This window comes from Sphaerodactylus townsendi, linkage group LG17 (assembly GCF_021028975.2).
Source record: "Sphaerodactylus townsendi isolate TG3544 linkage group LG17, MPM_Stown_v2.3, whole genome shotgun sequence".
NCBI classification, from domain to species: domain Eukaryota; kingdom Metazoa; phylum Chordata; class Lepidosauria; order Squamata; family Sphaerodactylidae; genus Sphaerodactylus; species Sphaerodactylus townsendi.
The window spans coordinates 28291541-28319119 of NC_059441.1; the positions used below are offsets into that span (position 1 = coordinate 28291541).

A 27579-nucleotide genomic window follows, 5' to 3' on the forward strand; every position below is an offset into this window, starting at 1 on the left:
AAGAACAAGCCAGCTGGATCAGGCCAGAGTCCATCTAGTCCAGCTCTCTGCTACTCACAGTGGCCCACCAGGTGCCTTTGGAAGCTCACGTGCAAGATGTGAAAGCAATGGCCTTCTGCGGCTGCTGCTCCCAATCACCTGGTCTGTTAAGGCATTTGCAATCTGAGATCAAGGAGGATCAAGATTGGGAGCCATGAATAGACTTCTCCTCCATAAATCTGTCCAAGCCCCTTTTAAAGCTATCCAGGTGAGTGGCCATCACCACCTCCTGTGGCAGCATATTCCAAACACCAATCACACGTTGCGTGAAGAAGTGTTTCCTTTTATTAGTCCTAATTCTTCCCCCCCAGCATTTTCAATGAATGCCCCCTGGTTCTAGTATTGTGAGAAAGAGAGAAAAATTTCTCTCTGTCAACATTTTCTACCCCATGCATAATTTTATAGACTTCAATCATATCCCCCCTCAGTCGTCTCCTCTCCAAACTAAAGAGTCCCAAACGCTGCAGCCTCTCCTCATAGGGAAGGTGTTCCAGTCCCTCAATCATCCTCAAGGCTAGTTCTTCTCTGCACTTCTTTTCCTATCTCCCTCAATATCCCTTTTTGATGATGTGGGCTAATTGCGAATTAGAACTGACACACAAGTACTTCCAAGCGCGCGTTGCACCACTCTGCTTTATATAAGGGCATGACAATCTTTGCAGTTTTATTATCAATTCCTTTCCTAATGATCCCCAGCATAGAGTTTGCCTTTTTCACAGCTGCCATGCACTGAGTTGACATTCCCATGGAACTAAGACGCCCAAATCCCTTTCCTGGTCTGTGACTGATAACACTGACCCTTGTAGCTTGTATGTGAAATCATACTGGAGTTCCGACTGCCAACCGGTTTGCCCTGCTGAGTCATCTAGAGACTGCAGAGCAGAACACACAGTCATCTGAAGCTAATGAGCACGTCAAGTCTACTGAAAATAACATCCCTACAGATGACCAACTAAGCCCTGGAACTCCCTTATCTCAATTCAACCACAGTGGGATTAGTAAAAGTCAGAGTCATGGTCTGTATGAACGTGACCATGGAAACACTTTATTCTTATTAAAATACAAAAAAAAAATATGTTTCCAGTTCCGAAAGCTAATTCCAAAAAGCAGAACAGTAATTGGTGGTCGACAACAAATGCATCCAATTTTGCTCCAATTCCACCCCGCCCCCCCTCCTCCACACACCTGTTTGCCGTCCATGTCTGGTTGAAGATCGAGGTGTCACTGAAAGAGTTGCATAGAATCAGAGACTGGACTCTGGGAGATTTATGGGTGTATTCTGCAAACTTCTGGGCCAGAAAGCCTCCCAACGAAGCACCAAACAGGTGAACCTAGTTTTAGAAAACAAAGATGCGTTCATTATTTGTTCTTAATTCCACTTCAAATTCAATCTTGGGACACGAAATGAAAGGAGAACAAGTGAAAGAGTGTGTGATAAAATGGGCCACTAATTTTGGGTATAATATACAAATGGAACAATCGGAGAGCCCTCCGGGGTTGGGCGGTATAAAAGTCAAATAAATAGTAATAATGCAAATCAAAGCAAAGCCTTTATTGGCATACATAGAACTACAGCAACAAAACACAACATAAAATTTTTAAAAGGCAAAAAGGATAACCTCAGATAAATACATATTATTACTGGCTCTGGATTATTTCCATAACAAAGCTTGCAACCTCTTCACAAAAAACAGAATCAGAGTTATTCAACAAGAGAAATAATCTAATCAAATCTGTTAACTCAGATTGGAAGAGCGGGTGTAGATTGACATATTTAGATCTAATTTTAGCAAATTTAGTGCAATGTAATAGCTGGTGAGCCAATGTTTCCACTACCTTAGAATTAAAGCTACACAACCTTTTAGATTTTTCCAGGTTATTAAACCTGCCATGTAGTAAGGCAGATGGCATAACATTGAATCTAGCAATTGTGAAGGCTCTCCTTGAGCAGGGGTTGGTTAGAAAATATAAGTAGTGGGCCATGCGACCCTGCTCAAATGGAATTAAAAATTGTGTGGGAGAGCAAGTTCTTTTAGCTGCTAGATAGTTCATAAATAGTAATAATAACAACAACATGAGGTCAACGCGGCTTAAATATACATTGAGCTCTAATATAAAAGATAACTTTTATAAAATGATGTACCGTTGGTACACGTTACTTAAGGAAAGGGGTTCAATAAAATTTTTTGAAGAACTGGAAACCGTTGGTGGATTACTGGGTAAACCAGAAAAAAGCAAAATGGTGATTAGCGGTTTTGAAGATTAGTTGCTATTATAAGGCTTAACAGAAAAAAGAATTTTAATTATCAGTAGTGGTTTATTAAGCTGGAATTTTAAGTATGTGGTAAAAAACCAAGTGGTATTAATTTTTACCGTTCACACTTGTAGATGAAATTGTACTTTTTAATAGTTTTCAATCTTTTTTTCTGCTTTTTGCAAGCGTTTTAAGTACCAATAAAATCTAAATATTCAAGACATGTCCCCGATTGTCATTCTAACTATGCTTACTGTCCTTCTGAGTAAACATAATTAAGATTAAAATGTCAGGCATCTGGATCAAACTGTCCAGAAACAAATCAACAAGATTTTAAACGGGTTGGTTCCCTCTCTGACCACTCGACTTCTTCTAAACATAACCAATTGCTAATGTTCAAACATTTTTTCCCCACAATAACAAAAGCAGGGACAGAAACTTTGCCGTTTAGCCACTTCCTCTTGTACGCACAAGCAACTGTTCAGTGACTGCTTTTCTCATAGCTACGTCCTTGTGAAAACAGAGCGGTTTCTAATTAGAAGCAGAAACCGAAAGGAAGCACTTAAGGGCAAACTTAAAAGCAAGGACAAAAATTAATTTAAAAAAACCAGGCAAACAAGTTAGCAGTTTTCACGTTTCGGGAGCGCTCAAGGTTATTCCGAATAAACTCGATGCTTTTTAACCTAACATTTCTTTTTTTAAAAAAAATATTTTTATTAAATATAAGGTTTAATATAATACAGAAACATAAAACATAAAACATATATACACATAGTCACATTTACATATAAACAAAAAAGAAAAACATTTAACTTTACTTGTAAGTAGTATTTTAACTAAATATTTCACATATATGCGTATTTTAAAATTATATTATTAGGTTGTCCACCTTTAGTAATTCTTGCATCATTGTCTTTGCTAATTTCCCATTTCCCTCTCTATTCATAACTAGGTCATTTGTTGATATTACCGTAACTACTTACTCTATTAAATTTCCAGTCTCATTCTACAAACTACAAAGTCCTATTTCCTAGTCTAAGTTTACCTTATACATAAATAAAATTTAAAAAATTTACATAGACTTCCCCCATTACCCTTAAATTTCATAGTTCTAATTACAGATTGGCAAATTGTTTCACTGTATTCTCACCCTTATTCTTACTTTTTACAAAAGTTCCATCTTTATATTACCATGAAGAGATCAATTGACTTTTCACCCATTCTTTTTTTTTTGTAGCCTAACTAAATAAATACTTTCCCATTTCGTTTTTAAATCTTAAAGATCATATTTGTTCATTATATAATTATCCCAGTTAGACCAAATATATATATGTCTCTCATTCGTTGATTGTAAGTACTCCATTTTCTTTAAGCGTTGTGAGATTATGTCTATTGATTTCATCTCCTGTACTTTATGTTCCCATTCCTCTAGGGTTGGTATCAAATACCAGAGATATTAACCTAACATTTCTATGGAAAGCACGGGCTATTTTGTCAATCTCAGGGCACTAACTTTATCCAGCTGCAGATGATCTAAGAGCTTTCTGAATCCATCGCAGAACTCAAAAATATCCCAGTAAACGGGATACTGCAACTAAAATAAATTAGAAAAGAGAAGGTTAGCAAGATGGAAAGGGAGAGAGGCGAGTATACTCCCCCCCCCCACCTCTGATCTTGTGTCTGCACCTTCCGGCATTTGCATCAATAATAATTTAGAAGCCAGCCCACAACCTGAAGTACACGTTTGTATTCTACATGGAGGCACGCCTGTCTTAGTCCTGAATTGTAACATGGCATAATACAAATTTTACTGCAACGCCTGCATTTCTGAAGGATGCAACTTCTGGTTGAGACGGGATTTCATTGTTGCCCATAAAATATTTCATGGTGGCCCAGTCCTGCCACATAAGTAGGAGACTCTTATCTGGTGAGCTGGATTTGTTTCCCCGCTCCTGCACATGAAGCCTGCTAGGTGGCGTTGGGCTTGTCCCAGTTCTCTCAGAACTCTTTCAGCCCACGGGGTTGTCTGTTGTGGGAAGGGGGCGTGGAAGATTGTAAATCACTTTGTGACTCCTGACGCAGGAGAGGAGTGAGTATAAAATGCATTTCTTTTTAATTTTAGTCTATAAGAAAGTCAGGCTAACTCAGGCCTTGGTTAACTGCAGAATTTCTACACAGAGTTCTCCATCAGCTTTCCTGCCAACTGTGAATGAGCATCAACATCAAAACATTTGCCACCTGACAAAATATTAAGATCAAATGCCAAAGTGTACTTAAAACTCGGCCTGCTTTTTAAAACATGCAGCACAAGGATGTTCTAAAGAAGAAGAGTTTGGATTTATATCCCCCGCCCTTTCTCTCCTGCAGGAGACTCAAAGGGGCTGACAATCTCCTGTGAGGTGGGTGGGGCTGAGAGAGCTCAGAAGAACTGTGACTAGCCCAAGGTCACCCAGCTGGCGGGTGTGGGAGTGCACAGGCTGATCTGAATTCCCCAGAGAAGCCTCCACAAGCTCAGGTGGCAGAGGGGGGAATCAAACCCGGTTCCTGCAGATTAGATACACGAGCTCTTAACCTCCTACGCCACTGCTGCTCCTGAGAGGGTAAGCTGAAGGGTGCCCAAAAACGCCTAATGTTCACTTGCAAAGTTGTGGGTAAGCCAGCAAAAAGGGGCAGAGATAAGACAGATGAGGCTGGCAGCTGGCACAGCTGCAGGAAGCAATGCTGGGCATCAGCATGCCAACTTTGCCCGTGCCACTGGGCCTGCCTATGCCATAAATTGTCCAGTTGAACAGATGTGCAAAAGAGCCCCTAGTGCAGTGATGGCGAACCTATGGCACGGGTGCCAGCGGTGGCACTCAGAGCCCTCTCTGTGGGCACATGCAAACAGAGTCCCCCCCCCCCCCCCCACACACACACACACATCTAGGCTGGCCCCTTGGAGCCAGCTGGAGGCTTCTGATTTTTTAGTAGCATTAAACCTAAGACCTAGTTTTTTGGGGAGTGCAGTGTAGAGTAACCCTGTTAGGAAGTGCTGTTAAAGCCCCACTGATTTTCATGCGAAGAACTAAAGCGCTATCCTTTACCTGGGAGTAAGCTCGGTTGGTGGCAATGGGGCTTGCTTCTGAGTAAACCCTCCTAGGGTCGTGATTCACCTGTTGGAAGAGTTGCACGGTTGCTTCAAAGCAAAGCCACCTTCTACCACCAAGCTTACTCCCGAGTAACGCATGCCTCGGAGCCAACCGTTTTTCTAAACTAAAACCTCAGTATTCAGGTTAAATTGCCGTGTTGGCACTTTGCGATAAATAAGCAAGTTTGGGGTGGCAATTTGGGCACTCGGTCTCGAAAAGGTTCGCCATCACTGCCCTAGTGCCCCGCTGTTCGGCATGCATGTCACGGCTGCCAGCCCTGTTCTAAGCCCAATATTCCAAGAGAATAAAAAAAATACAGAATTGCTCAAAATCCAGTAACACCGCCCAGAGCCCTTTGGGGATAGGGCGGTATACCGAAATTGAATTAACAACAACAACACAGAATTTTAAAATGAAAAGAATTGTATATATGGCTTTGAGAACGTTCAACTGAGCTGGTTGCAGGTCCTTGCTATCCAGACAGATTTCAAGAAAATACTCACGGCAATGACTCTGTAACCCCATCCAGACAGGGCTAAGATCTGCTGAAAGAAAACGTCTGCCGTGCCGCTGACCGGGGGGAGGAATATAAGGGGGCACCTGATATTCCGAGGCCCCGCATCGTAGAGGGCCCAAACTTTACTGTCATCGTCATCTACTATAATCTGGAAAATAAATAAGAAGAGGTTCAATCAGGGATGGAGGGAGAGGGAACTACGCACCGGGCATGACCTGCCCATGCATGCCCCCCCCCACTGGGGAAGCGGGCCTGGGGGCGATTTTCCACCTCCATGTGATGCTAACGGCCCTCGCTTGGGATGCCGCGCCCACCCACCCCCACCCCCCCCCCCATCCCATTGCAGCTTGGCCACTGCGTTCAGTGACCTTCATATCCTTTTTGAAATTTCAACTTTAATGTACCATTCAAAAAGAAATACAAAGTCAAAACTTTCTAAGTTTTCCCTCGTAACAAATGTTCGGCTTTAAATTCAAAGATTTCCCGCTTCTTCACAAAGGCAGGATTAATCTCTTTTTTCTGTAGCACCCCTTACTGCAGGGGTGGGCAATTATTTTTTCCATGGGGCCGCATAAGAAACAGAAAATATTGTGGAGGGCCGGGCCAAAAGGCAGGGGGGTGAGGCGCTTTTGAAAGCCCTGCAGAAGCCGGCAGCCAAGGCAACCGGCTTCATATGGGTTTTCAAAGGCTTTGGTACACTAACAAGGCTGAAGCGTGAGCTTTTGAAAACCCCTCAGAAGTTGCGCAGCGTAGGGCAACTGGCTTCTGGCGGAGACTTTCAAAGGCGCTTTGCACTTATGAAGGCAGAAATGAGGCGCTTTTGAAAACCCCGCAGAAGCTGGCAGCCAAGGCAACCGGCTTCTGCCGGGCTTTCAAAGGCGCCTCGCTCCCCAGCACGGCAGGGGGGCCAGTCAGGGTCATCCGGCGGGCCGGTTGTGGCCCGCGGGCCATATAATGCCCAGGTCTGCCTTACTGTCATCGTACTGATACGCTTTATGATAATGTCTAACTTCTGCTACAATTGAATCAACTCATTCCTTCTAATGTACAAAGCCTGAAGTTAACAAACCTTTTTTACATTTAATCAGGTAGGCGATAAATGGTCTCCAGGTATTACCAGTAAGATAACCATCCGGGTCTTGTCCTCTTATTCTGTTGGTTGATTTGTCCGTTTCTGCTAAATCTAACAATTTCTCAGTCCATTTTTCTTTCGTTGGTAACTTTGATCCTTTCCATTCCTGAGCAAATCACCAGTCTTGTCACTGTACTCATCTACATCATAAGTACTTCATATTTTGTATACTTATTCTCTATCATGTTCAGCAGAAATAATTCTGGTTTTAAGACTTTGCCGTGTTTAAGAATCTACTTCATTCCTTCTCCAATCCCGATCCAAAATTTATGTATTATTTCACATGACCAACATACACAATAGAATGAACCAATCGCCTGGGACCATTTCCAGCATTTAGGAGAGATTCCTGTACACATTTTTGCTGATTTGTTCAATGTAGTAAAAGTAATAGAAGTTCCATCAAATATTTTATTAAAAAAATATCTTGTAGATTTGTTGCCAATGTAAACTTTATCCTCTTAGTCCATGTTCTTTTCTAATCTTCTAACATAACGCTATGCCCCAGATTCTGGGCTTATTTGATCATGTTGTTTTTAATAAATTCAGCCTTCATCTCTAATTTTAGTAATAAAATATAAGTATTAGATATTAAACAATTTTCCTTTTTCCATAATTCAGCTTACAATAAAGAGGGGCCATCTAGTCCACAGGTGTCAAATTCGCGGCCCTCCAGATATTATGGATTACAATTCCCATCATCCCCTGCCATCATGATGCTGGCAGGGGATGATGGGAACTGTAGTCCATAACATCTGGAGGGCCGTGAATTTGACACCTATGATCTAGTCCAACATCCTGTCTCACACAGTGGCCAGCCAGAGGCGTACCGGGGGGAAATGGCACATGGAGACATCCATTCTCCGGGCGCCTCCCCCCACTATGCCTGGGGCAGGGCCCACAGCAGGGGCCACCCCCGAGCCCCGGCCCCTCCTGGCTGCCCGTTTCAAGCAGGCAGTCCCTTCTACCCTCCCCTCTGGGGAGGTCAGAAGCAACTGGAAGGCTCCATGCTAGGGCAGAAGGGACTGCCAGCTGCCGGCTCGGAGCCAGCAGTCGGGAGGGGGCCGGGGATTGGGGGGAGCTGGCAGCCAGGGGGGCGAGGCGGGGGGAGTCCTCTGGCTTCCTTGGCCCCGCCCATGTCAATGATGACATGGGCGGGGCCAAGGGTGCCAGAAGACAAGGCAGCAGGACTTCCTACTGCCTTGCCGTCTTCCTGGTGACATGGGGAGGCCCCCACAAGAAGAAGAGAGTTTGGATTTATATCCCCCCTTTCTCTCCTGCAGGAGACTCAAAGGGGCTGACAATCTCCTTGCCCTTCAACAACAAACACCCTGTGAGGTAGGTGGGGCTGAAAGAGCTCCGAGAAGCTGTGACTAGCCCAAGGTCACCCAGCTGGCGTGTGTGGGAGTGTACAGGCTAATCTGAATTCCCCAGATAAGCCTCCACAGCTCAGGCGGCAGAGCTGGGAATCAAACCCAGATCCTCCAGATTAGATACACGAGCTCTTAACCTCTTACGCCACTGCTGCTCCCGTTCAAAGATCAAATCAGTGGCGCCCCACATGACCAGATCAATGGCGCCCGGGGACAGAGGGTACCCCCTGTCCCTAGGCAAATATGCCACTGTGGCCAACCAATCCTTAAGAGGTCTAACACAGAGCCAAGGACTTCCCCTGCTGTTGTCTCCCAGAAGGTTGACTGTTTCTGAACATGGAGGCTCCCTTTAGTCACCATGGCTCGTAGCCACCGCTAGATCGATCCTCTATGAATCTGCCTAACCCCTTTTCAAAGCCATCTACACCTGTGGCCACCACATCTACTCCTGTGGCCACCACCATCCTCTGGCGCAGGAGTCTTCAAACTATGGCCCTCCAGATGTTCATGGACTACAATTCCCTGATTGCCCTGCCAGTTGGTCATGCTGGCTGATGCCCTGCCACTTGGTCATGCTGACAGGGGCTGATGGGAATTGTAGTCCATGAACATCTGGAGGGCCATAGTTTGATGACCCCTGCTCTGGCGTAAGAAGTATTTCTTTTTGTTCGTCTTGAATCTTGCAGGGCGGCGGCTACTTCTGAGGCACGTAGTCTTAATTTTACAACCCGTTTCAGCGATACAACTTCACAGCATGTGCATATGGCATTTGCCTTGAGGCCCTGGCTGCCTTGCATTCCCTTCTTACAAGAACGCTGCGTGAATATCTGTCGCTCAGGAAGCTCTCTGGAAAAGAATATAGGCCTGAATTAGAGTTCCTCCCCGTTGTCAGGTTCTATGACTGACGTCACTGCAAGACTCTGGATTCCTGATCAGAAGCCTTTACAGATAACGACAGCGCGTACCAGGCTTTGCAAAAGCCAGTTCTGATCACACTCACAACAACCGCTGCCTTTGCCAAGAGGAGGGCAACAAAAATGGTAAAAGGTCTGGAGTCCATGCCCTACGAAGAGAGGCTTAGGGAGATGGGGATGTTTAGTCTGGAGAAGTGAAGGTTAACGGGGGACAGGAGGAGGAGGAGGGGAGGAGGAGTTTGGATTTATATCCCCCCTTGCAGGAGACTCAAAGGGGCTGACAATCTTCTTGCCCTTCCCCCCTCACAACAAACACCCTGTGAGGTAGGTGGGGCTGAGAGAGCTCCCAGAAGCTGTGACTAGCCCAAGGTCACCCAGCTGGCGTGTGTGGGAGTGTACAGCGTAATCTGAATTCCCCAGATCAGCCTCCACAGCTCAGGCGGCAGAGCTGGGAATCCAACCCGGTTCCTCCAGATTAGATACACGAGCTCTTAACCTCCTACGCCACTGTTAAGATATTTGAAGGGATGTCATGTTGGTGAGGGAGAAAGCTTGTTTTCTGCTGCCTTAGAGACTGGGACACGGAGTAATGGATTCAAGGTGAAGGAAAAGAGATTTCACCTAAACATGAGGAAGAACTTCCTGACTGTCAGGGCTGTTCGACAGTGGAATCAAACCCGGTTCCTCCAGATTAGAGTACACCTGCTCTTAACCACTACGCCACTGCTGCTCCTTTGTGCTGCTCCTTGAGAACATAATTTCCCCCTCCGCTCCACCAGAGCTGCAACCAGTCATATCCGGCTGATCAAAATTCATTTCTTGTTTTTAAGTGGTCATAAGAATTAAATGTGCTCCACGCAACGGTCATATGTGCCCGGGGTATGAAAGCAGGCAAGGAGGCCAATCATGTGAGCATCAAGACTTTCTACTTTGGTGCCCATCCAATTCTTAGACCACTGACAGAAGGAAATTGCAGACATTTTTGAGGCCATCTCTCAGACTTTCCCTGCCCCCAAATTGCCTCAATCATGAGATCACAACTACATTTTGGGATGGAACAGGAACGTCTCTGCCCTAAGAGATTTGGAGAGAGACATCCGTCCAGCTGGCTTCCTTGATAGCTACTGCAGAATGAACAAGGAAAACGATAAGATGAAGAAGAAGAAGAAGAAGAAGAAGAAGAAGAAGAAGAAGAAGAAGAAGAAGAAGAAGAAGAAGAAGAAGAAGAAGAAGAAGAAGAAGAAGAAGAAGAAGAAGAGGAGGAGGAGGAGGAGGAGGAGGAGGAGGAGGAGGAGTTTGGATTTATATCCCCCCTTTCTCTCCTGTAAGAGACTCAAAGGGGTTGACAATCTCCTTGCCCTTCTCCCCTCACAACAAAAACCCTGTGAGGTAGGTGGGGCTGAGAGAGCTCCGAGAAGCTGTGACTAGCCCAAGGTCACCCAGCTGGCGTGTGTGGGAGTGTACAGGCTAATCTGAATTCCCCAGATAAGCCTCCAGAGCTCAGGCGGCAGAGCGGGGAATCAAACCCGGTTCCTCCAGATTAGATACACAAGCTCTTAACCTCCTACGCCACTGCTTAGATACTTCTAAGACAAATCTAGAAGAGGGCCAAGGGGAGTAATTTGGATAAGAAAACAACCTATTAATGGGAGCTCATATATGTGGCATTTTTAACCACTTAAAACCACGCTGGACTGCTTTGATTACAAGAGGAATGTGACGAATGCCCTTATAAGGCATTCAGTTTCCAGGGTGAGAGCCTGCCCTAAAGGGGTTAAGCCCTGGCCAGCCCTGATTGGCTAGAGGGAAATGGCAAGAATATAAAAGGAGTCAGCCAGAGTGCTGAGGGGCTTTTTCTTTTGGTTCTTTGAGCCTTTTGGTGCGTTTTGGCAGAGTGAGCAGATCAAGCAGAGATCTGTCACTGCTGTGGGTCTGGCAGGAGTCAGACAGTGTACTCTGTAAGCTGAGGAAGCTTATCAGAGACATCAGGAAGCCCTGAGTTTGGTGGAGGGTGACCCGCCACTCCGGTGTTTGACGGAAAACCTCTGTCCAGACTAGAGTCTGTCCTAACCAGTACAACCCCAGTCTTAGGAGGCCCAGTCCAGTGGCAGTGTGGCCAGTTCGGATGGTGGGAGAGGGAGGCTTGTGTGCCAGAATCCCACAGGGCGTAGACTGGGATGTGTTGGTTTAGTGTGGTTAGGTACAGAAAGACTAGTGTCTGACAGAAGAGGGAGTGTGATACTCTCATGTCCTTTTCTGAAGTAAAATCTTTTCTTAAGTGACACCTGCGTGTGTCTGTGAATGTTTGAAACTGAAGTGCCAACAACATCCCTGAAACCATTAAGCTCTTGAAACCAATAAGCTTTTGAAATCAACAAGCTTTAAAATCCTCTCAGGTTACCTGAGAATCCTACATTTAAGCCAGTAATAAACTTTTCAAGTTTTGTTTAAGTTAACAACTGTTCCAGTCTATTTTGTCTGTGGGTGTTCCTAGAAAGAGTGGTGTCCATTTATCAGTTTAGGGCAGTGATGGCGAACCTTTTCGAGACCGAGTGCCCAAACTGCAACCCAAAACCCACTTATTTATCGCAAAGTGCCAACACGGCAATTTAACCTGAATACTGAGGTTTTAGTTTAGAAAAAATAGTTGGCTCTGAGGCGTGCGTTACTCGGGAGTAAGCTTGGTGGTAGTCGGTGGCTTTGCTTTGAAGCAACCGTGCAACTCTTCCAACGGGTGAATCACGACCCTAGGAGGGTTTACTCAGAAGCAAGCCCCATTGCCAGCAACCGAGCTTACTCCCAGGTAAAGGATCGTACTTCAGTTCTTTGCATGAAAATCAGTGGGGTTTAACAGCTTAACAGGGTTACCTACACTGCTTCCCCAAAACTAGGTCTTAGGTTTAATGCTAATAATCAAGCCCAGCGGCCCAGGCCAACCTAGATGTGTGGGGGGGAGGCGATTTCCCCCCCACATGGTGAACTCTGTGCGTGCCCACAGAGAGGGCTCTGAGTGCCACCTCTGGCACCCATGCCATAGGTTCGCCATCACTGGTTTAGGGGCTACAGAACAAATTCTATTTTTGGTGGCAGCGAACTTTAATATTTTTGTTTTATTAGGGGAGATCCCTCCAGCTAGAGAGGAAACAGTTTCTTGAGGGAATATCTCCCTGGGGCTTGGCACTTTGAAATAGGTGACAGGGAATGGGGAATTCCTTTTTCTCTCCTTCTCCTTTGCCCCTGTTTGTGCTTTTGTTAACATTGGTGACATAAGGGTGGCTTGGAAGTTTGGGACAAACGATCGCCTCAGACGTGGGCCGCGCCCTGAGTTGTCACAAGGAGCATCAAACATTTTGAAGCATTTTGCTATAATTCTTTGTTTTTTTAAAAAAAAAATTCATTCCAAAGCTCAATTCGACAAGGGCTGCAAAGATAACATTGAGGTCTTTGTTCTCATCAACTACACTGAAGTGCGGTCTGTCCGCACTTTTTCAGGACCTGCGAAGCAGAATAAATCCCATTTTGGAGAACGATCCAGCAAAGGAACAGGGCAATGTACTTGTTTTCAGTTGTGTAACACCTCCTGAAACTTGAATAACAAATACAAAGTGAAGCCATAGTCCCCTTTTGACACTGCACACATTGAATAAAAGCGTTTGCGACCAAGCTTTTCTTCGCAATCTCGACAACACTCCATTTTGTTTGCCCCGTGTCAATATAGCTAGAAACAGCTGCAAAGATTCGCGTTTAATTTGGCTCCGCGCCCGCAATGCTGAAAGGAAAGGACTCCCAAATCCTCACAGAGGCTGGCCGGACAGATGCAGTTTACAAAAGAGACGGAATGGAGGAAGCATGTGAGAAAAAAACCGCATGCTGCTAGAACTCTGTGTTCGTGTATGTTTTTTAAAAAACAAAAAGCCCCCCACCCATAAAATCAAACACCACCAGAATCGCACAACGGTCTTAGTGTTTCTTGCCACATTAACAGAATCAAGAACCTTTCGTTGAGCCCATCTACAAGAAAAGCACTAAACAGTAGCCTGAAGAAGGATACGATTACCAGGAAACACTTGCGCTGCATACCACTATATTGGCATGCAAAAAAAGAAAGCATCCTTTTCATGCGGAGACCACATGCTCACAGTAGCGCTTGAACAGCCCAAACCTTCCTCACAGATGGCAGAGGGAGATATCACAATGCTGTAATGCTCACACTGCCACCGTGTTTCCCCGAATATAAGACTTATATTAATTTTTGCTCCCAAAGATGAGCTATGTCTTATTTTCAGGGGATGTCTTATTTTTATGTGTTCTGTTCGTCAGACATGCTTCCAAACAAAAACTTTGCTATGTCTTACTTTCGGGGGATGCCTTATATTTCGCACTTATTTCCCAGTTTTGAGTAAATGCTCTCCTCCAGTTTCCACTTTTTGCTCAGGGCCAAAACAGCCTTGGTGCTGGGTTTGCAGGCCTCAGGTGTTTTGTGTGCACGTATGGGGAACTCCAGGTGCTCAGGAGCAGCAGCAGCAGAAGGCCCTTGCTTTCACATCCTGCAGGTGAGCTCCCAAAGGCACCTGGTGGGCCACTGCGAGTAGCAGAGAGCTGGACTAGATGGACTCTGGTCTGATCTAGCAGGCTACTGCTTATGTTCTTATGACGTTACCCCCGTGTGTCAGTAACGACCCGTGCTTGGACAAGGGACTATCTTTAACTTGCCTTCACAGCAGCTTTCAAGATTATCCTGTAGCTGTGAGTCTCACTGCGCTTAGTGGGGAGTGGCACAACTCACACAAACTTGTGTGTCTCATGATCTACAAACAAAGCTCAGTAGATATGGCAGCCCACAATATATTGTGAAAACCTGACCCTTTTGGAAATGTCAAGAGGTCACCAGAAGGAAACACAACCAGCACTCCTCTTTTAAGGCCTGCCGCTCTCAACAAGAAAAAAACCACCTAATTTTATCATAGAATTTTGAAAAGGTTAACATTTCCACACAAAAAAACCCACAACCCTCATTAGCTGGACTGGAATTTGACTCCAGAAAAAAAGCAGATGCTTGCAGAATGCAGCACCGCGGGATCCTAACAATTCCTTGCAAGAACGTGAACAATTATAAAGCATGACAGACATATCTTAAACGGAGATCGTGTGTGGAAAAGAGCTTTAAGCTCAAAGAAGACACTCTGTATTCATGGAAGGATCCAGCTGGGAGGATCACAAGGAAGTTTGCCCCTAGTTAAAGTGGTGAGAAAAAGCCAGATGAAGCTTAGAGGAGCTGTATCTGGGCTATAAATAGTCCTACGCTCCCTGCAGACCACAGACATTTCTCCCTTTTAGCTCCCCATGTACACAGAAGACAATATATTCAACCCAGATCTCAAAGTCCAGTTCAGCACCCACATGACCAATCCTCTTAAGCACCTTATTGCAGCATTCCTGGAGCTGACGAATAAGACTCAACAGAAAAGACGGGGGTAGAAGGCACGGCACGACTAATCTATCCGGTACCAAACAACCAGCCGTCTCTGAGTTTATCCCACAAATCTGAGGCCTACAGAACTTTGATGGGAGCAGAGAGACAGTGGGGATATTTACAGCAATGTCAAAATTGAGGTTTGGGCTGGATGGTCCATGTCCTGATCTCTGGAACTAAACATGCTCAACCCTGGTTAATTCTTGGGTGCGAGACCACCAAGGAAATCCAGGGTCACTGCGCAGAAGCAAGCAATTGTAACCCAAAATGCTAGGGTCTGTTCCTTTTAGAGCAGAGGAATTAAGAGGGGGAAGATTGAATGAAGATGCTTAATAAACTGCATGACTTGTTAGAAGCAAAAAAAGCAACCCTCACAGGAGTAAACAAGAAAGTAAATGTAATTGATACCACCACCAAGAATCTTACAGAGGATGTAAAAGGAATTAAGAACAGATTAGACGGGCTGGACCAAAAGTTCTGCATTTGGAAGAGGAGAATGAAAGACTCCAAGACCATATTGCTACGTTGGAATACAGGCAACCCCAGATCAACTCTTAGATCAACCCTAGAAGTGGAAGAAAATTGGCCCAGTTAGTGGATGAAAAACCTGAGATAATGGAAAGGGAAATAGAAGAGGAAGAAGAAGAAGAGTTTGGATTTATATCCCCCCTTTCTCTCCTGCAGGAGACTCAAAGGGGCTTACAATCTCCTTGCCCTTCCCCCCTCACAACAAACACCCGGTGAGGTAGGTGGGGCTGAGAGAGCTCCAAGGAACTGTGACTAGCCAAAGGTCACCCAGCTGGCGTGTGTGGGAGTGTACAGGCTAATCTGAATTCCCCAGATAAGCCTCCACAGCTCAGGCGGAAGAGCTGGGAATCAAACCTCCTACGCCTTTCGAATAAATTCAACTTATGCCAAACAAAAGAAGTTACCAAGAGACTGCATTGTTCAGTTCAAGTCCAACTCCATCAGGGATAGGATAGAACTGTGCAAACAACTTGATCATAGAGGGGACAAAGATCATAATCCTAAAAGAGGTCCCACCGAGACTCCTGAGAAAGAGAAGAGAGTACAGGCACTTGACTGAACTACTGAAAAAGGCGGGTGTTCCATTTAGATGGGAATTACCAGGAGTCTGGCGTTTTTAGTGGCCCCACGCTAGTCTAAATGGGCCGTGCAGAAGCGACCTAAGTGGAAGCAACACAAATCAGGCAACCATTCGGTCTGCAACGTCACCCTCGAAGCCACTGTTGAGAACATTTTCTATCTTCCCAAAGCACAACCCTTCTCCTTGAAACAAGAACACACAGCCCTCGTACCGAGGTTCGGATGCCAAGAACGACAGTGCCAGAAAGCCATACATTATTGTGCCTGATCTGACCAGGCTATCTCTATTGTTAAACAACTCGGACTCCGGTCTTTGTGAAGAGATCGCCAATTTCATTGCGGAGATGGTCGAGAGCTCTCAGTCGAACGTACTTGTTGGGCTCCCCGTGGGGCCTTTTATTTACTATGAATATATCAATACTGCTGGCCACATTATTTAATGACTACTGGTATTCTGTGTCTACTAATTGAGCTTGAGAACTGAAGATTTATGTTTCAGCTCACTGTGTATTTTTCCCTAACTAGCAGTATTATTTATCCCATGCTAGATTTGGAAATCTATAACACTTTACAATCAGTCCGCTTCTCAATATGTCGGGAAACAGTTCTTCTAGAAACCAACCTAAGACCCCTGATAACCAAACCCAAGCAAGTGCGGAGGACTTATAGAAAGATGTTGCAGTCTCATTATCAGGTGTCACTTTTTATATGAACTGTAAACAAGTGAGAACTTGAGGACTGTAGCTTTTGGGGATCACGTTTGGGCTTTATATTGATAAGAGCTGGAATTATTATTATTATTATTATTATTATTATTATTATTATTATTATTATTATTATTATTATTATTATTATTATATTTATAAACCGCCCTCCCCCGGAGTGCTCAGGGCAGTGAACAGGCAAATAGATAGAGCACAAATAGATAGAATCACAAACATAACTCATGGGAACAACTTGTATGTGTATATATTTGATGCATTCTAGTTTTTTAAATTGATAAATGTTTTTCTGTAATTTACAATGCCAATAAAGGCTTTACTACTACTACTACACACATTATTGTCATGGGCCAGGGGTCTGCAACCTGTGGCTCTCCAGATGTTCATGGACTACAATTCCCATCTGCCCTTGCCAGCCTGGCCAATTGGGGCTGATGGGAATTGTAGTCCATGAACATCTGGAGAGCCACAGGTTGCAGATCCCTGTCATGGACCATGATCTGAACGTCCCGCATGGCAAAAGTGGAGAATGATGCCATATGGTTGAGGACAGCAACGATATTTCCACCTTAAGCTGGCCTCTCCTTTTTCAATTTTCCGTTTTGTTTGCTTGTGTTGCTTCTTGTTTGGGGTGTTTTGTTTGGCTCTGGCTTTGATGGCTGTTCAGTACTGGTGGTTCTGGAAGCCACGTTCTCGTCCCAGCCCTTGTCGAAATTTAGACGGCTGCCATTTTAGAAATCATTTTAAACGTTGTTTTAATTGTATCTTTATGGTTGTTCACCGCTCTGACCCATTTGAAGGGAGAGCAGTATATAAGCCAAATAAATAAATAAATAAATAAATAAATAATAATAATAATATACACTACAGAAACATTGCTCAGGTCTTAACAGAGATACCAGGAACGTGCAGAACACCGAGACGCCTGGAGATCTGAAATACTTTTTTCCAGTTTTTACTTTTTGTGCTCCCAGTTTATAGCTGAAGGATTATTACAGCAGGCCCCAAAATATGCCGTAGACCAGGGGTCTGCAACCTGCGGCATTCCAGATGTTCATGGACTACAAATTCCATCAGCCCCTGCCAGCGTGGCCAATTGGACCCAAAGTCCCAAAAGACCCAAAGTCCTGAATGTCCGCAGTTCTTGTGACTATTCCACAGGAGAGTATGAATCTTTTGAAAAGTCTAGGCAGGGATCTGCAACCTGTGGCACTCCAGATGTTCATGGACTACAATTCCCATCAGCCCCTGCCAGAACAGCACTGGCCATGCTGGCAGGGGCTGATGGGATTTGTAGTCCATGAACATCTGGAGAGCCGCAGGTTGCAGACCCCTGCCATACTTAGCCAATGGCTGGATAGGTATTGGGAGGGGGAACTAAAATGGACCTACCTTTTTAAGAGGAACTGTACTTCTAAACCAGTTATAGTCCGGAGAGACTTTAATCTCTCCCATGGTGGAGAGACGAGCCCAAGGCCGGGAAAACCTGAAACACGCAAGGAGGAACATTTCAGACAAAGAAAGCCAATTCTAACAGATATGCTCTTATGTCTGCAAGGAACCCTTTCGGACGAAATTTGCTCAATATTAATTTCTGAAAATTCCCCTGGGAGAACAATGAGTTGGAAAATGCTACCAAAAATCGCAATGCGTCGGTGTTACAGGAAGTGTTTATCTTTCGTTCTGGCTACAAATCCCAGATTGGTCCCTTAAGTAAGGAATGAAGAAGAGGCAGCTGTTCAACCTGACGGTGAATTATTCATGCCATACTGATTGGCATAATTCACGAACCAAGGATTTGTTTTGAGTTTGCCTCTTGTTTAGCTCCTATAATTATTTGGGCTTCCTGTAAAGCAGGATCCTCAACCCTACACTAAAGAGCCTCTCCAAAACTGGTTTTCCTGACTTCATTCACCATTTGAATCAAAGGCACAAACCCCAAAATCTTTGTACTTTTTGCTGTGTTTTGGAGTATTCGCATGGACAACCCAGACTGACCCAGTCTTATTAGCCTTCCTGCCTTCCTGCCTCCCTTTCTTTCTTTCTTTCTTTCTTTCTTTCTTTCTTTCTTTCTTTCTTTCTTTCTTTCTTTCTTTATTTGTTTAGACCACCCTCCCCCGAAGGGCTCATCAAATATATAATATAATACAAATTTTGATAAAATCAGCATAGAACAATGAATTAAAATTTACAACACAACAAATTGATACAACAGCTGGTGGTGACTCTCTGAAGCTGAGCAGAGCCAACTCTTGTTAGTACTTGGATGGGAGACCACCAAGAAAGTCCAGGGTGGCTAAATGGAGGCCAAAAGATAACAATGACACCAAACTGAAATAGGATCTCCAGAGACAAAAAGCAAAATGCTTTCTCCTTCCTCATCTTCATTTTACTATTTTTTTAAAACTCCTTTTATAGTTTGCCTTTCCCAAAAGTACGGACTGAGTTCGAAAACCACAAAGGGGGGACCCACAAGTACTTGCGGGATGCATCTCATTTCCAGAACAAAAAAGGATTTGAGTGCAATGTATAACCTGGGAATCGAAATAAACGCGATGCGCTCTGGACTGCCTGAATATATTGTGTTTAACCCTAGGTGCACCCCTAACCGTAATAAGCTATAGTCCTACTCAGTGTAATCACTAATTGGTGATTACACTGACTACACCAATTGGTGATTACACTGAGCAGGACTATAGCTTATTACGGTGAGGGGTGCACCTAGCATTAAACGCAATATATTCAGGCAGTCCAGAGTGCATTGCGTTTATTTCGATTCCCAGCCATCTCATTTCCCCCTGACCCGCTGCTTCGTTTTTCTCTCCCATGAAAGCTCCCATAGCCTCTCCCCCTTTTCTGCTTCCTTCTCCCCCTCCAGCCAACCGATCTTTAGCTGCCCCCCCCCTTCCTCGTGTCTCTAGCTTTCCCACCTTCCCCCACCCTGGAAGCCTCTTCCCAGAAAAACTCTGGCTGAGTCGAGCAGAGTCAGCCGGGTCAGGTCCAACTGAGCAGTGGTGAATCTGCAAGGACTTGTTGGAAGCACCTCACTTTCCTTTATCTGTGTCCTCACACAATTTCCTTTTCCCCTCTTCTTGGTATCCCCCATGTTCTTCCTTTTCTCCACTTCTTTCTTTGCATACCACCCACCCATCGGACTACCCTTGATCTGCCCCCCTTTCTTCACTATTATTATTATTAGTGTAGATTTCACAGCTGCCAGATCTTTAGCTGGTTGTTGGCCTTTCACTGCAATTCGAGCCTCACCCAGAGGCCTAGGAAGTTTGTACTGTATTGGCATAGTATTTTTGCAGATCCCAACAGGAGCAGCAGTGGCGTAGGAAGTTAAGAGCTCGTGTATCTAATCTGGAGGAACCGGGTTTGATTCCCAGCTCTGCCGCCTGAGCTGTGGAGGCTTCTCTGGGGAATTCAGATTAGCCTGTGCACTCCCACACACGCCAGCTGGGTGACCTTGGGCTAGTCACGGCTTCTCGGAGCTCTATCAGCCCCACCTACCTCACAGGGTGTTTGTTGTGAGGGGGGAAGGGAAAGGAGTTTGTAAGCCCCTTTGAGTCTCCTTGCAGGAGAGAAAGGGGGGATATAAATCCAAACTCTTCTTCTTCTTCTTCTGAAAAAGGAAACTGAATCCCTGATTTTACCCACTCAAGAGCAAGCCATTAGAACAAATTTGATCAAGGCCAGAATCGAAAAATCCTCGGATGATGCAAAATGCAGACTGTGCAAAGAAGCTGGCGAAACTATCGATCATGTCCTCAGCTGCTGCAAACTGATTGCTCAGACTGAGGACAAACAGAGGCACAACTCAGTGGCCAAGATGATCCACTGGAATTTATGCAAGAATCACAACTTAAGAACAACTAAGAACTGGTGGGAACGTTGTTCAGAGAAAGTAATGGAAAATGAGATGGTCAAGATCCCGTGGGACTTTCGAATCCAAACGGACCAAGTGCTGGCAGGAGCTGATGGGAATTGTAGTCCATGAACATCTGGACAGCTGCAGGTTGCAGATCCCTGCCCTACACCTACCATGTGCTGCTCCTGTTATTTGCTATATTGGTTACCCCATTTTAAAAGTTTTTTGTAGATTTTTCTGTGAACCTGGTGTGAAAGAAAGAGGGGTGCGGGCTCGCACCTGAGCCTCGTTCACACCTGGCCACCCTTCAGGTTACAGAAAGATCTGGCTTGTCTATTCGTGGCTCCAGTCTCCAGATGTAAGCATCCACAGACTTGGCCATGTTGAGAACATATTGATGCAAAAGAGGCAATTAAGCCACAGAAGAATGAAATAACCTGTAGAATACATCCCATAAGCAAAGCTACAGAAGAGTACCTAAAGCTTAAGAACATAAGAACGTAAGAAAAAGCCTGCTGGATCAGACCAGAGTCCATCTAGTCCAGCACTCTGCTACTCGCAGTGGCCCACCAGGTGCCTTTGGGAGCTCACAAGAAAGCAATGGCCTTCTGCTGCTGCTGCTGCTCCCGAGCACCTGGTCTGCTAAGGCATTTGCAATCTCAGATCAAGAAGGATCAAGATTGGGAGCCACAGATCGACTTCTCCTCCATAAATCTGTCCAAGCCCCTTTGAAAGCTATCCAGGTGAGTGGCCATCACCACCTCCTGTGGCAGCATATTCCAAACACCAATCACACGTTGCGTGAAGAAGTGTTTCCTTTTATTAGTCCTAATTCTTCCCCCCAGCATTTTCAATGGATGCCCCCTGGTTCTAGTATTGTGAGAAAGAGAGAAAAATTTCTCTCTATCAACATTTTCTATCTCATGCATAATTTTATAGACTTCAATCATATCCCGCCTCAGCCGTCTCCTCTCCAAACTAAAGAGTCCCAAACGCTGCAGCCTCTCCTCATAAGGAAGGTGCTCCAGTCCCTCAATCATCCTCGTTGCCCTTCTCTGCACTTTTTCTATATCCTCAATATCCTTTTTGAGATGTGGCGACCAGAACTGAACACAGGACTCCAAGTGCGGTCGCACCACTGCTTTATACAAGGGCATGACAATCTTTGCAGTTTTATGATCAATTCCTTTCCTAATTAGCTTGCCTCAGACATTACAATTATGCCCCTGTTCCCTTTATAAAAGGCACCCTCCTGATTAATTCTTGTTTTCACAGTTAACCCCCCCCCCGTACAATTCTATTTCAAGTGGAACAGCATCACATGCAGCCAGATTATCTACAAGACCAAAAATAGCCATGCACTTACCCTCAAGTCCCGTCTTCAAGAGCCAAAAACATCACCTCCGCACAAAACTACAACTTTCCTGTGATTCTGGATCACAAGACCACAAAAAGACCACAGCTGCCCTCTGTGTTATAGATCTCTGCACTCTTCCATGACCCTTTTCAGGAAACTATGACAGCTTTAATAAGCTGCACAAACATGCCAGCGTGAGAGCCAGCGTGGCGTAGTAGCTAACAGCAGGCGGACTCTGATCTGGAGAACCGGGTTTGATTCCCCACTCCTCCACGGGAGCGGCAGACACTTATCTGGCGAACTGAATTTGTTTCCCCGCTCCTACATTCCTTCTGGGTAACTTTGGGTTAGTGACCGTTCTCTCAGAACTCTCTCAGCTCACCTACCTCGCCAGGTGTCTGTTGTGGGGAGAGGAAGGGAAAGGAGTTTTTTAAGTCGCCTTGAGTCTCCCCACAGGAGAGAAAGGCAGGGTGTAAATCCTAACTCTTCCTCTTCCTCCACGCAAGTCCAGCTGGATCCAGAATTACAAGGCCCAGACTGGGGTGGCCAACCTCTGCTGCTTCAGTTGTTCATGGACTACAATTCCCATCAGGGACTGATGGAAATTGTAGTCCATGAACATCTGGGGCACCATAGGTTGGCCACCCCTGGTCTAGACTTTAGGAATGGTTCTTGAGATCCGTAGGACAAAGACTCGTTCATTCCCTCTGCTGCCCCACTTAACTCCTACACCAGCTTCTCCTTTGGATTCCAAGAGTTACTGTCTACCCTGTTTCCCCGAATATAAGACATCCCCGGAAAATAAGACGTAGTAGAGGTTTTGCTGAAGTGCGAAATATAAGGCATCCCCCAAAAGTGAGACGTAGCAAAGTTTTTGTTTGGAAGCATGCCTGACGAGCAGAATACAGAAATATAAGACATTCCCTGAAAATAAGACATAGCGCATCTTTGGGAGCAAAAATTAATATAAGACACTGTCTTATATTCGGGGAAACACAGTATCTAGTCCTATTGAGCTGCAATACATCAGATTAGCCTGAGATCACCAATCTAAAGGTTAACTGGTTAAAATCAGCTGCCTGATCAGTATTATTTCAACATAATCATAGAGCAGCGGTGGCGAACCTACGGCACGGGTGCCAGGGGTGGCACTCAGAGCCCTCTCTGTGGGCACGAGTGCACAGAGTTTGTCATGTGGGGGGGAATTGCCGCCCCCCCCCACATCTAGGCTGGCCTGGGCCGCTGGACTTGATGTACATGCACCTCGGTGAGCAGGGAGGCTGGCGGGCTAGGTGCCTGTGCTCCAGGTAACTGCAACCCGGGGGGGGGGGGGCAGAGGCAGCAAAGATGGTAGAGAGGCGCAGAGCAGCGCATGTGGGACTTGCTGGAGGCTACAGCAGGCTGCCCCCTGCTCCAGGGGGTTATTCAGGTTAAATTGCACTTTGCGATAAATAAGTAGGTTTTGGGTTGCAATTTGGGCACTCGGTCTCAAAAACGTTCGCCATCATAGAGCAAAAACCTGCACATGGCCCCTTCAAAGAAGACTACGACGAGTTAGATTATATCCCCCCTTTCTCTCCTGCAAGGACACTCAAAGGGGCTTATGAGCTCCTTTCCCTTCCCCCCCTCACAACAACCACCCTGTGAAGTAGGTGGGGCTGAGAGAGCTCAGAAGAACTGTGACTAGCCCAAGGTCACCCAGCTGGCGTGTGTGGGAGTGCACAGGCTAATCTGAATTCCCCAGATAAGCCTCCACAGCTCAGGTGGCAGAGCGGGGATACTCCAGATTAGAGTACACCTGCTCATAACCACTAGGCCACTGCTGCACTTATGCCTTCTCTCTTCAGTTTCTACAGCTCTTTCGGCTAAGCTGGAAAAAATGGGGACTGATAATAGATTATTACGCCTTCTCCCACACACTCGAGATGGAATGTCTCTTCTAAGATGGAATCCTAATATGATGAGGCATGTCTACATTCCCTAAAATTGAAGCAGGCTTGTTAACATAAGAACATAAGAACAAGCCAGCTGGATCAGACCAGAGTCCATCTAGTCCAGCTCTCTGCTACTCGCAGTGGCCCACCAGGTGCCTTTGGGAGCTCACATGCAGGATGTGAAAGCAATGGCCTTCTGCGGCTGTTGCTCCCGAGCACCTGGTCTGCTAAGGCATTTGCAATCTCAGATCAAAGAGGATCAAGATTGGTAGCCATAAATCGACTTCTCCTCCATAAATCTGTCCAAGCCGCTTTTAAAGCTATCCAGGTTAGTGGCCATCACCACCTCCTGTTTTTTGGAACATGTAGTTATTCATAAGCTAATTTATCCAGAGAGGTGGGAAATGTTATGCTGTACCCTCTTCTCATCAGATCACAAAAGTTTGGCACAGACAGTTCTTGGACGGAGGACCACCAAGGACAACTCTGCAGGAAAAGCCTACAGCAAGCCACCTCTGCTTCTCACTTGCCTTGAAAGCCCCTCGCTGGGATCGCTATAACTCAGTTGCAAGTTGGTAGAGTTACAGCAGCAAACATGCAAGCTCACGGAGGAAGTGAGCTGTCTCTGGTGGAAACTGTGCTTCCTTGACAAGCCACCCAACAAGACAATATGGTGTTGTGGTTAAACTGTCAGCCTAAGATCTACCGTGTTTCCCCGAAATTTTTGCTCCAAAAGATGCGCTAGGGCTTATTTTCAGGGGATGTCTTAATTTTTTCCCCATGATTTTATAAGAACATAAGAACAAGCCAGCTGGATCAGACCAGAGTCCATCTAGTCCAGCTCTGCTATTCGCAGTGGCCCACCATGTGCCTTTGGGAGCTCACAGGCAGGATGTGAAAGCAATGGCCTTCTGCGGCTGTTGCTCCCGATCACCTGTTCTGTTAAGGCATTTGCAATCTCAGATCAAAGAGGATCAAGATTGGGAGCCATAGATCGACTTCTCCTCCATCAATCTGTCCAAGCCCCTTTTAAAGCGATCCAGGTTAGTGGCCATCACCACCTCCTGTGGCAGCATATTCCAAACACCAATCACACATTGCGTGAAGAAGGGTTTCCTTTTATTAGTCCTAATTCTTCCCCTCAGCATTTTCAATGAATGCCCCCTGGTTCTAGTATTGTGAGAAAGAGAGAAAAATGTCTCTCTGTCAACATTTTCTACCCCATGCATAATTTTATAGACTTCAATCATATCCCCCCTCAGCCGCCTCCTCTCCAAACTAAAGAGTCCCAAATGCTGCAGCCTCTCCTCATAGGGAAGGTGCTCCAGTCCCTCAATGATCCTTGTTGCCCTTCTCTGCACTTTTTCTATCTCCTCAATATCCTTTTTGAGATGCGGCTACTTATGCCCCCCACATGACCAGATCAGCTGCGCCGGGGAACCTGTAACTAGGGCTTATTTTTGGAGTAGGGCTTATACTTCAAGCATCCTCCAAAAAACCCCAAAAATCATGCTAGGACTTATCTTCGGGGAAACAGGGTATGTACATAATTTATACATCTTAAAATTAACTAATTGAGTCCTATAATCATTGGTTTTTTAAAAGCAGGTAACAGCTCTAGTTGTCACACGGTGTCCACAGTCACATTGCCACCTGTACACCAACGTAAGAAATATACACATGGGTGATTTATAATAACACAAACAAAAACAGCAGGTCCAAAGGAGCAGCAGTTTGTTGTGGGGGGGGGGGGGGGGAAGGGAAAGGAGTTTGTAAGCCCCTTGGAGTCCAACTCTTCTTCTTCAAAGGGGCTTAAACACAGCAGACAGGACAACAACGTGGAAGGGAAGGGAAAGCGCCAGAGCGAGATGCACAAAAGTTTTCAGCCTTGCGTTTTCAGAAGCAAAGAAGGGCAAGATTCCAGCCAAACGTTTTATACGAGAGAGAGCATCATGTGATTCGCACGCTGGGTACAATCCTCAGAGAAGACTTTTTTTTAAAACAGGAAACTTTTTTTTCTCTGCAGGAGAAGACTTAAAACAACTGACACGCTTAAGATGACAGCCCCACCTCATCAGAGCTTGCAAGCTAAGCAGTGTCAGCCCTGGTTAGGACTCGGAGAGGAGACCACCAAGGAAGACCAAGGCTGCTATGTAGAGGAATGCGGAGACAAGTCACCGCTCAGCTCTTGCCCTAATGATCCCATGGTCCTGGAGCTGCGACTAAGCAGCACACGATTATTATTACAATAGACAAAGGCATACATATCAGGCACCTTCCACCCCGAATAACACTGTCTGGAATAACCATACATCCAAGTTACCTCGCAGAAGTGGCGCAGTGGTTAAGAGCAGGTCTACTCTAATCTGGAGGAACCGGGTTTGATTCCCCACTCTGCCGCCTGAGCTGTGGAGGCTTATCTGGGGAATTCAGATTAGCCTGTACACTCCCACACACGCCAGCTGGGTGACCTTGGGCTAGTCACAGTTCTTCGGAGCTCTCTCAGCCCCACCCACCTCACAGGGGGTTTGTTGGGAGGGGAAAGGAGCCATGCTGGCAGGGCTTGATGGGAATTGTAGTCCGTGAACATCTGGAGAGCCACAGGTTGCAGACCCCTGGCATAAGGCAACTCAGACCAGTGTTTGTTTAGCCACTGCTTAAAGATTGCCAGTGAGGGGGAGCTCAACACCTCCCTAGGAAGCTGATTCCATTCTTGCACAGATCTTAGAATACATTTCCCCCTAATGTTCATTCATAGCCTTTCTGTCTGTAATTAATACCTCTTATTGCAAATCCTATACTCTGCTGCTAACAGGAACAGCTCCACATCCTCCTCCAAACGACAGCCTTTCAAATACTTAAACGAGAGCCACCACGTGCCCCCTCAACCTCCTCTTCTCCAGACTGAACCTTCCCGAGTCTCTTGGCCTTTCCTCACAGGGCTTGGTCTCCAGTCATGGAAGGAGCCCCTGAAATTTCCCCTTCCTTTTGCACCACCCTTCTAGGATTGCAGCACCCCACCCCCCCACCCCAAAAAAAATACGAGCCAAGGATTTGCTCCAGCCTCCAATAAATGGGGAGAAAGGGGGAGCCCAGAGGAGCAAACAAGACCTTTTAACAAATATATTTGTTGCAGAACACTGAGGAGTCCAATTTGCCCCCTCCCCTAGCCTGGGGGCTTCCCTGGTCCTAGCCCCCACCCTCAGAGGCTCAAAAAAGGGCGGCCTATGCATTAAATTATGAATGAAACAATCCCCACCTTTGACAGACACCAACCCACCTTCCCACCCACCCTTATACTTCTTAGGACTCCAAAGACATCAACCCCCCCCCCTCCAAAAGGAACACCTTCAGGGGAGGGGGCCCCCGTTCCCCCCCAGCCCCGCCCACTTCTCACCAGTCCTTCCTCGGCGGGGGGGGGGAATCCTCCAGAGAAAGGGGGAGGCTCGACGGCTTCCCTCCTCCCCACCCGCCGCCGCTGCTGCCGCTTCCTGGTCTGGAAGCACGCTGGCCACGCCCCCTCGCGCTGGCCTCTCGCGTGGGCGGGGGAGGAAGGCCGGGCCGCCAATCAGCGGGGCCCGAGCGCCGCCATGACTACCGAGGCGGAAGAAGCGGGTGGCCCCGGCTGGGTCACGTGACGCTCTCCTCTTCCCCCGCGAAGGCCGGGCTGGAAAGGGAAATTTCTAGTCCTCAGGGCTGCGGAGGGGGCTGAGCGAGAATCACCCGAAGGGAAGCGGAAGGGACGGCTGTCGCGCAGG

At 46.1% G+C, this 27579-nt stretch overlaps 1 protein-coding gene across 1 annotated transcript in view; it reads right to left on the reverse strand.

Annotated features, from left to right (window-relative positions):
• SPG21 (SPG21 abhydrolase domain containing, maspardin) overlaps positions 1-27320 on the reverse strand; it is a 32850-nt gene extending 5530 nt beyond the window's left edge. Inside the window, exons 1-5 of the mRNA XM_048481812.1 lie at positions 27219-27320; positions 18052-18145; positions 5925-6086; positions 3807-3887; positions 1225-1370 (exon numbers count right to left, since the gene is read on the reverse strand). Coding sequence (XP_048337769.1) covers positions 1225-1370; positions 3807-3887; positions 5925-6086; positions 18052-18114 — 452 coding nt within the window. The 5' untranslated portion in view covers positions 18115-18145; positions 27219-27320. The remainder of the gene's footprint in view (positions 1-1224; positions 1371-3806; positions 3888-5924; positions 6087-18051; positions 18146-27218) is intronic.
• Positions 27321-27579: the final 259 nt, after the last annotated feature.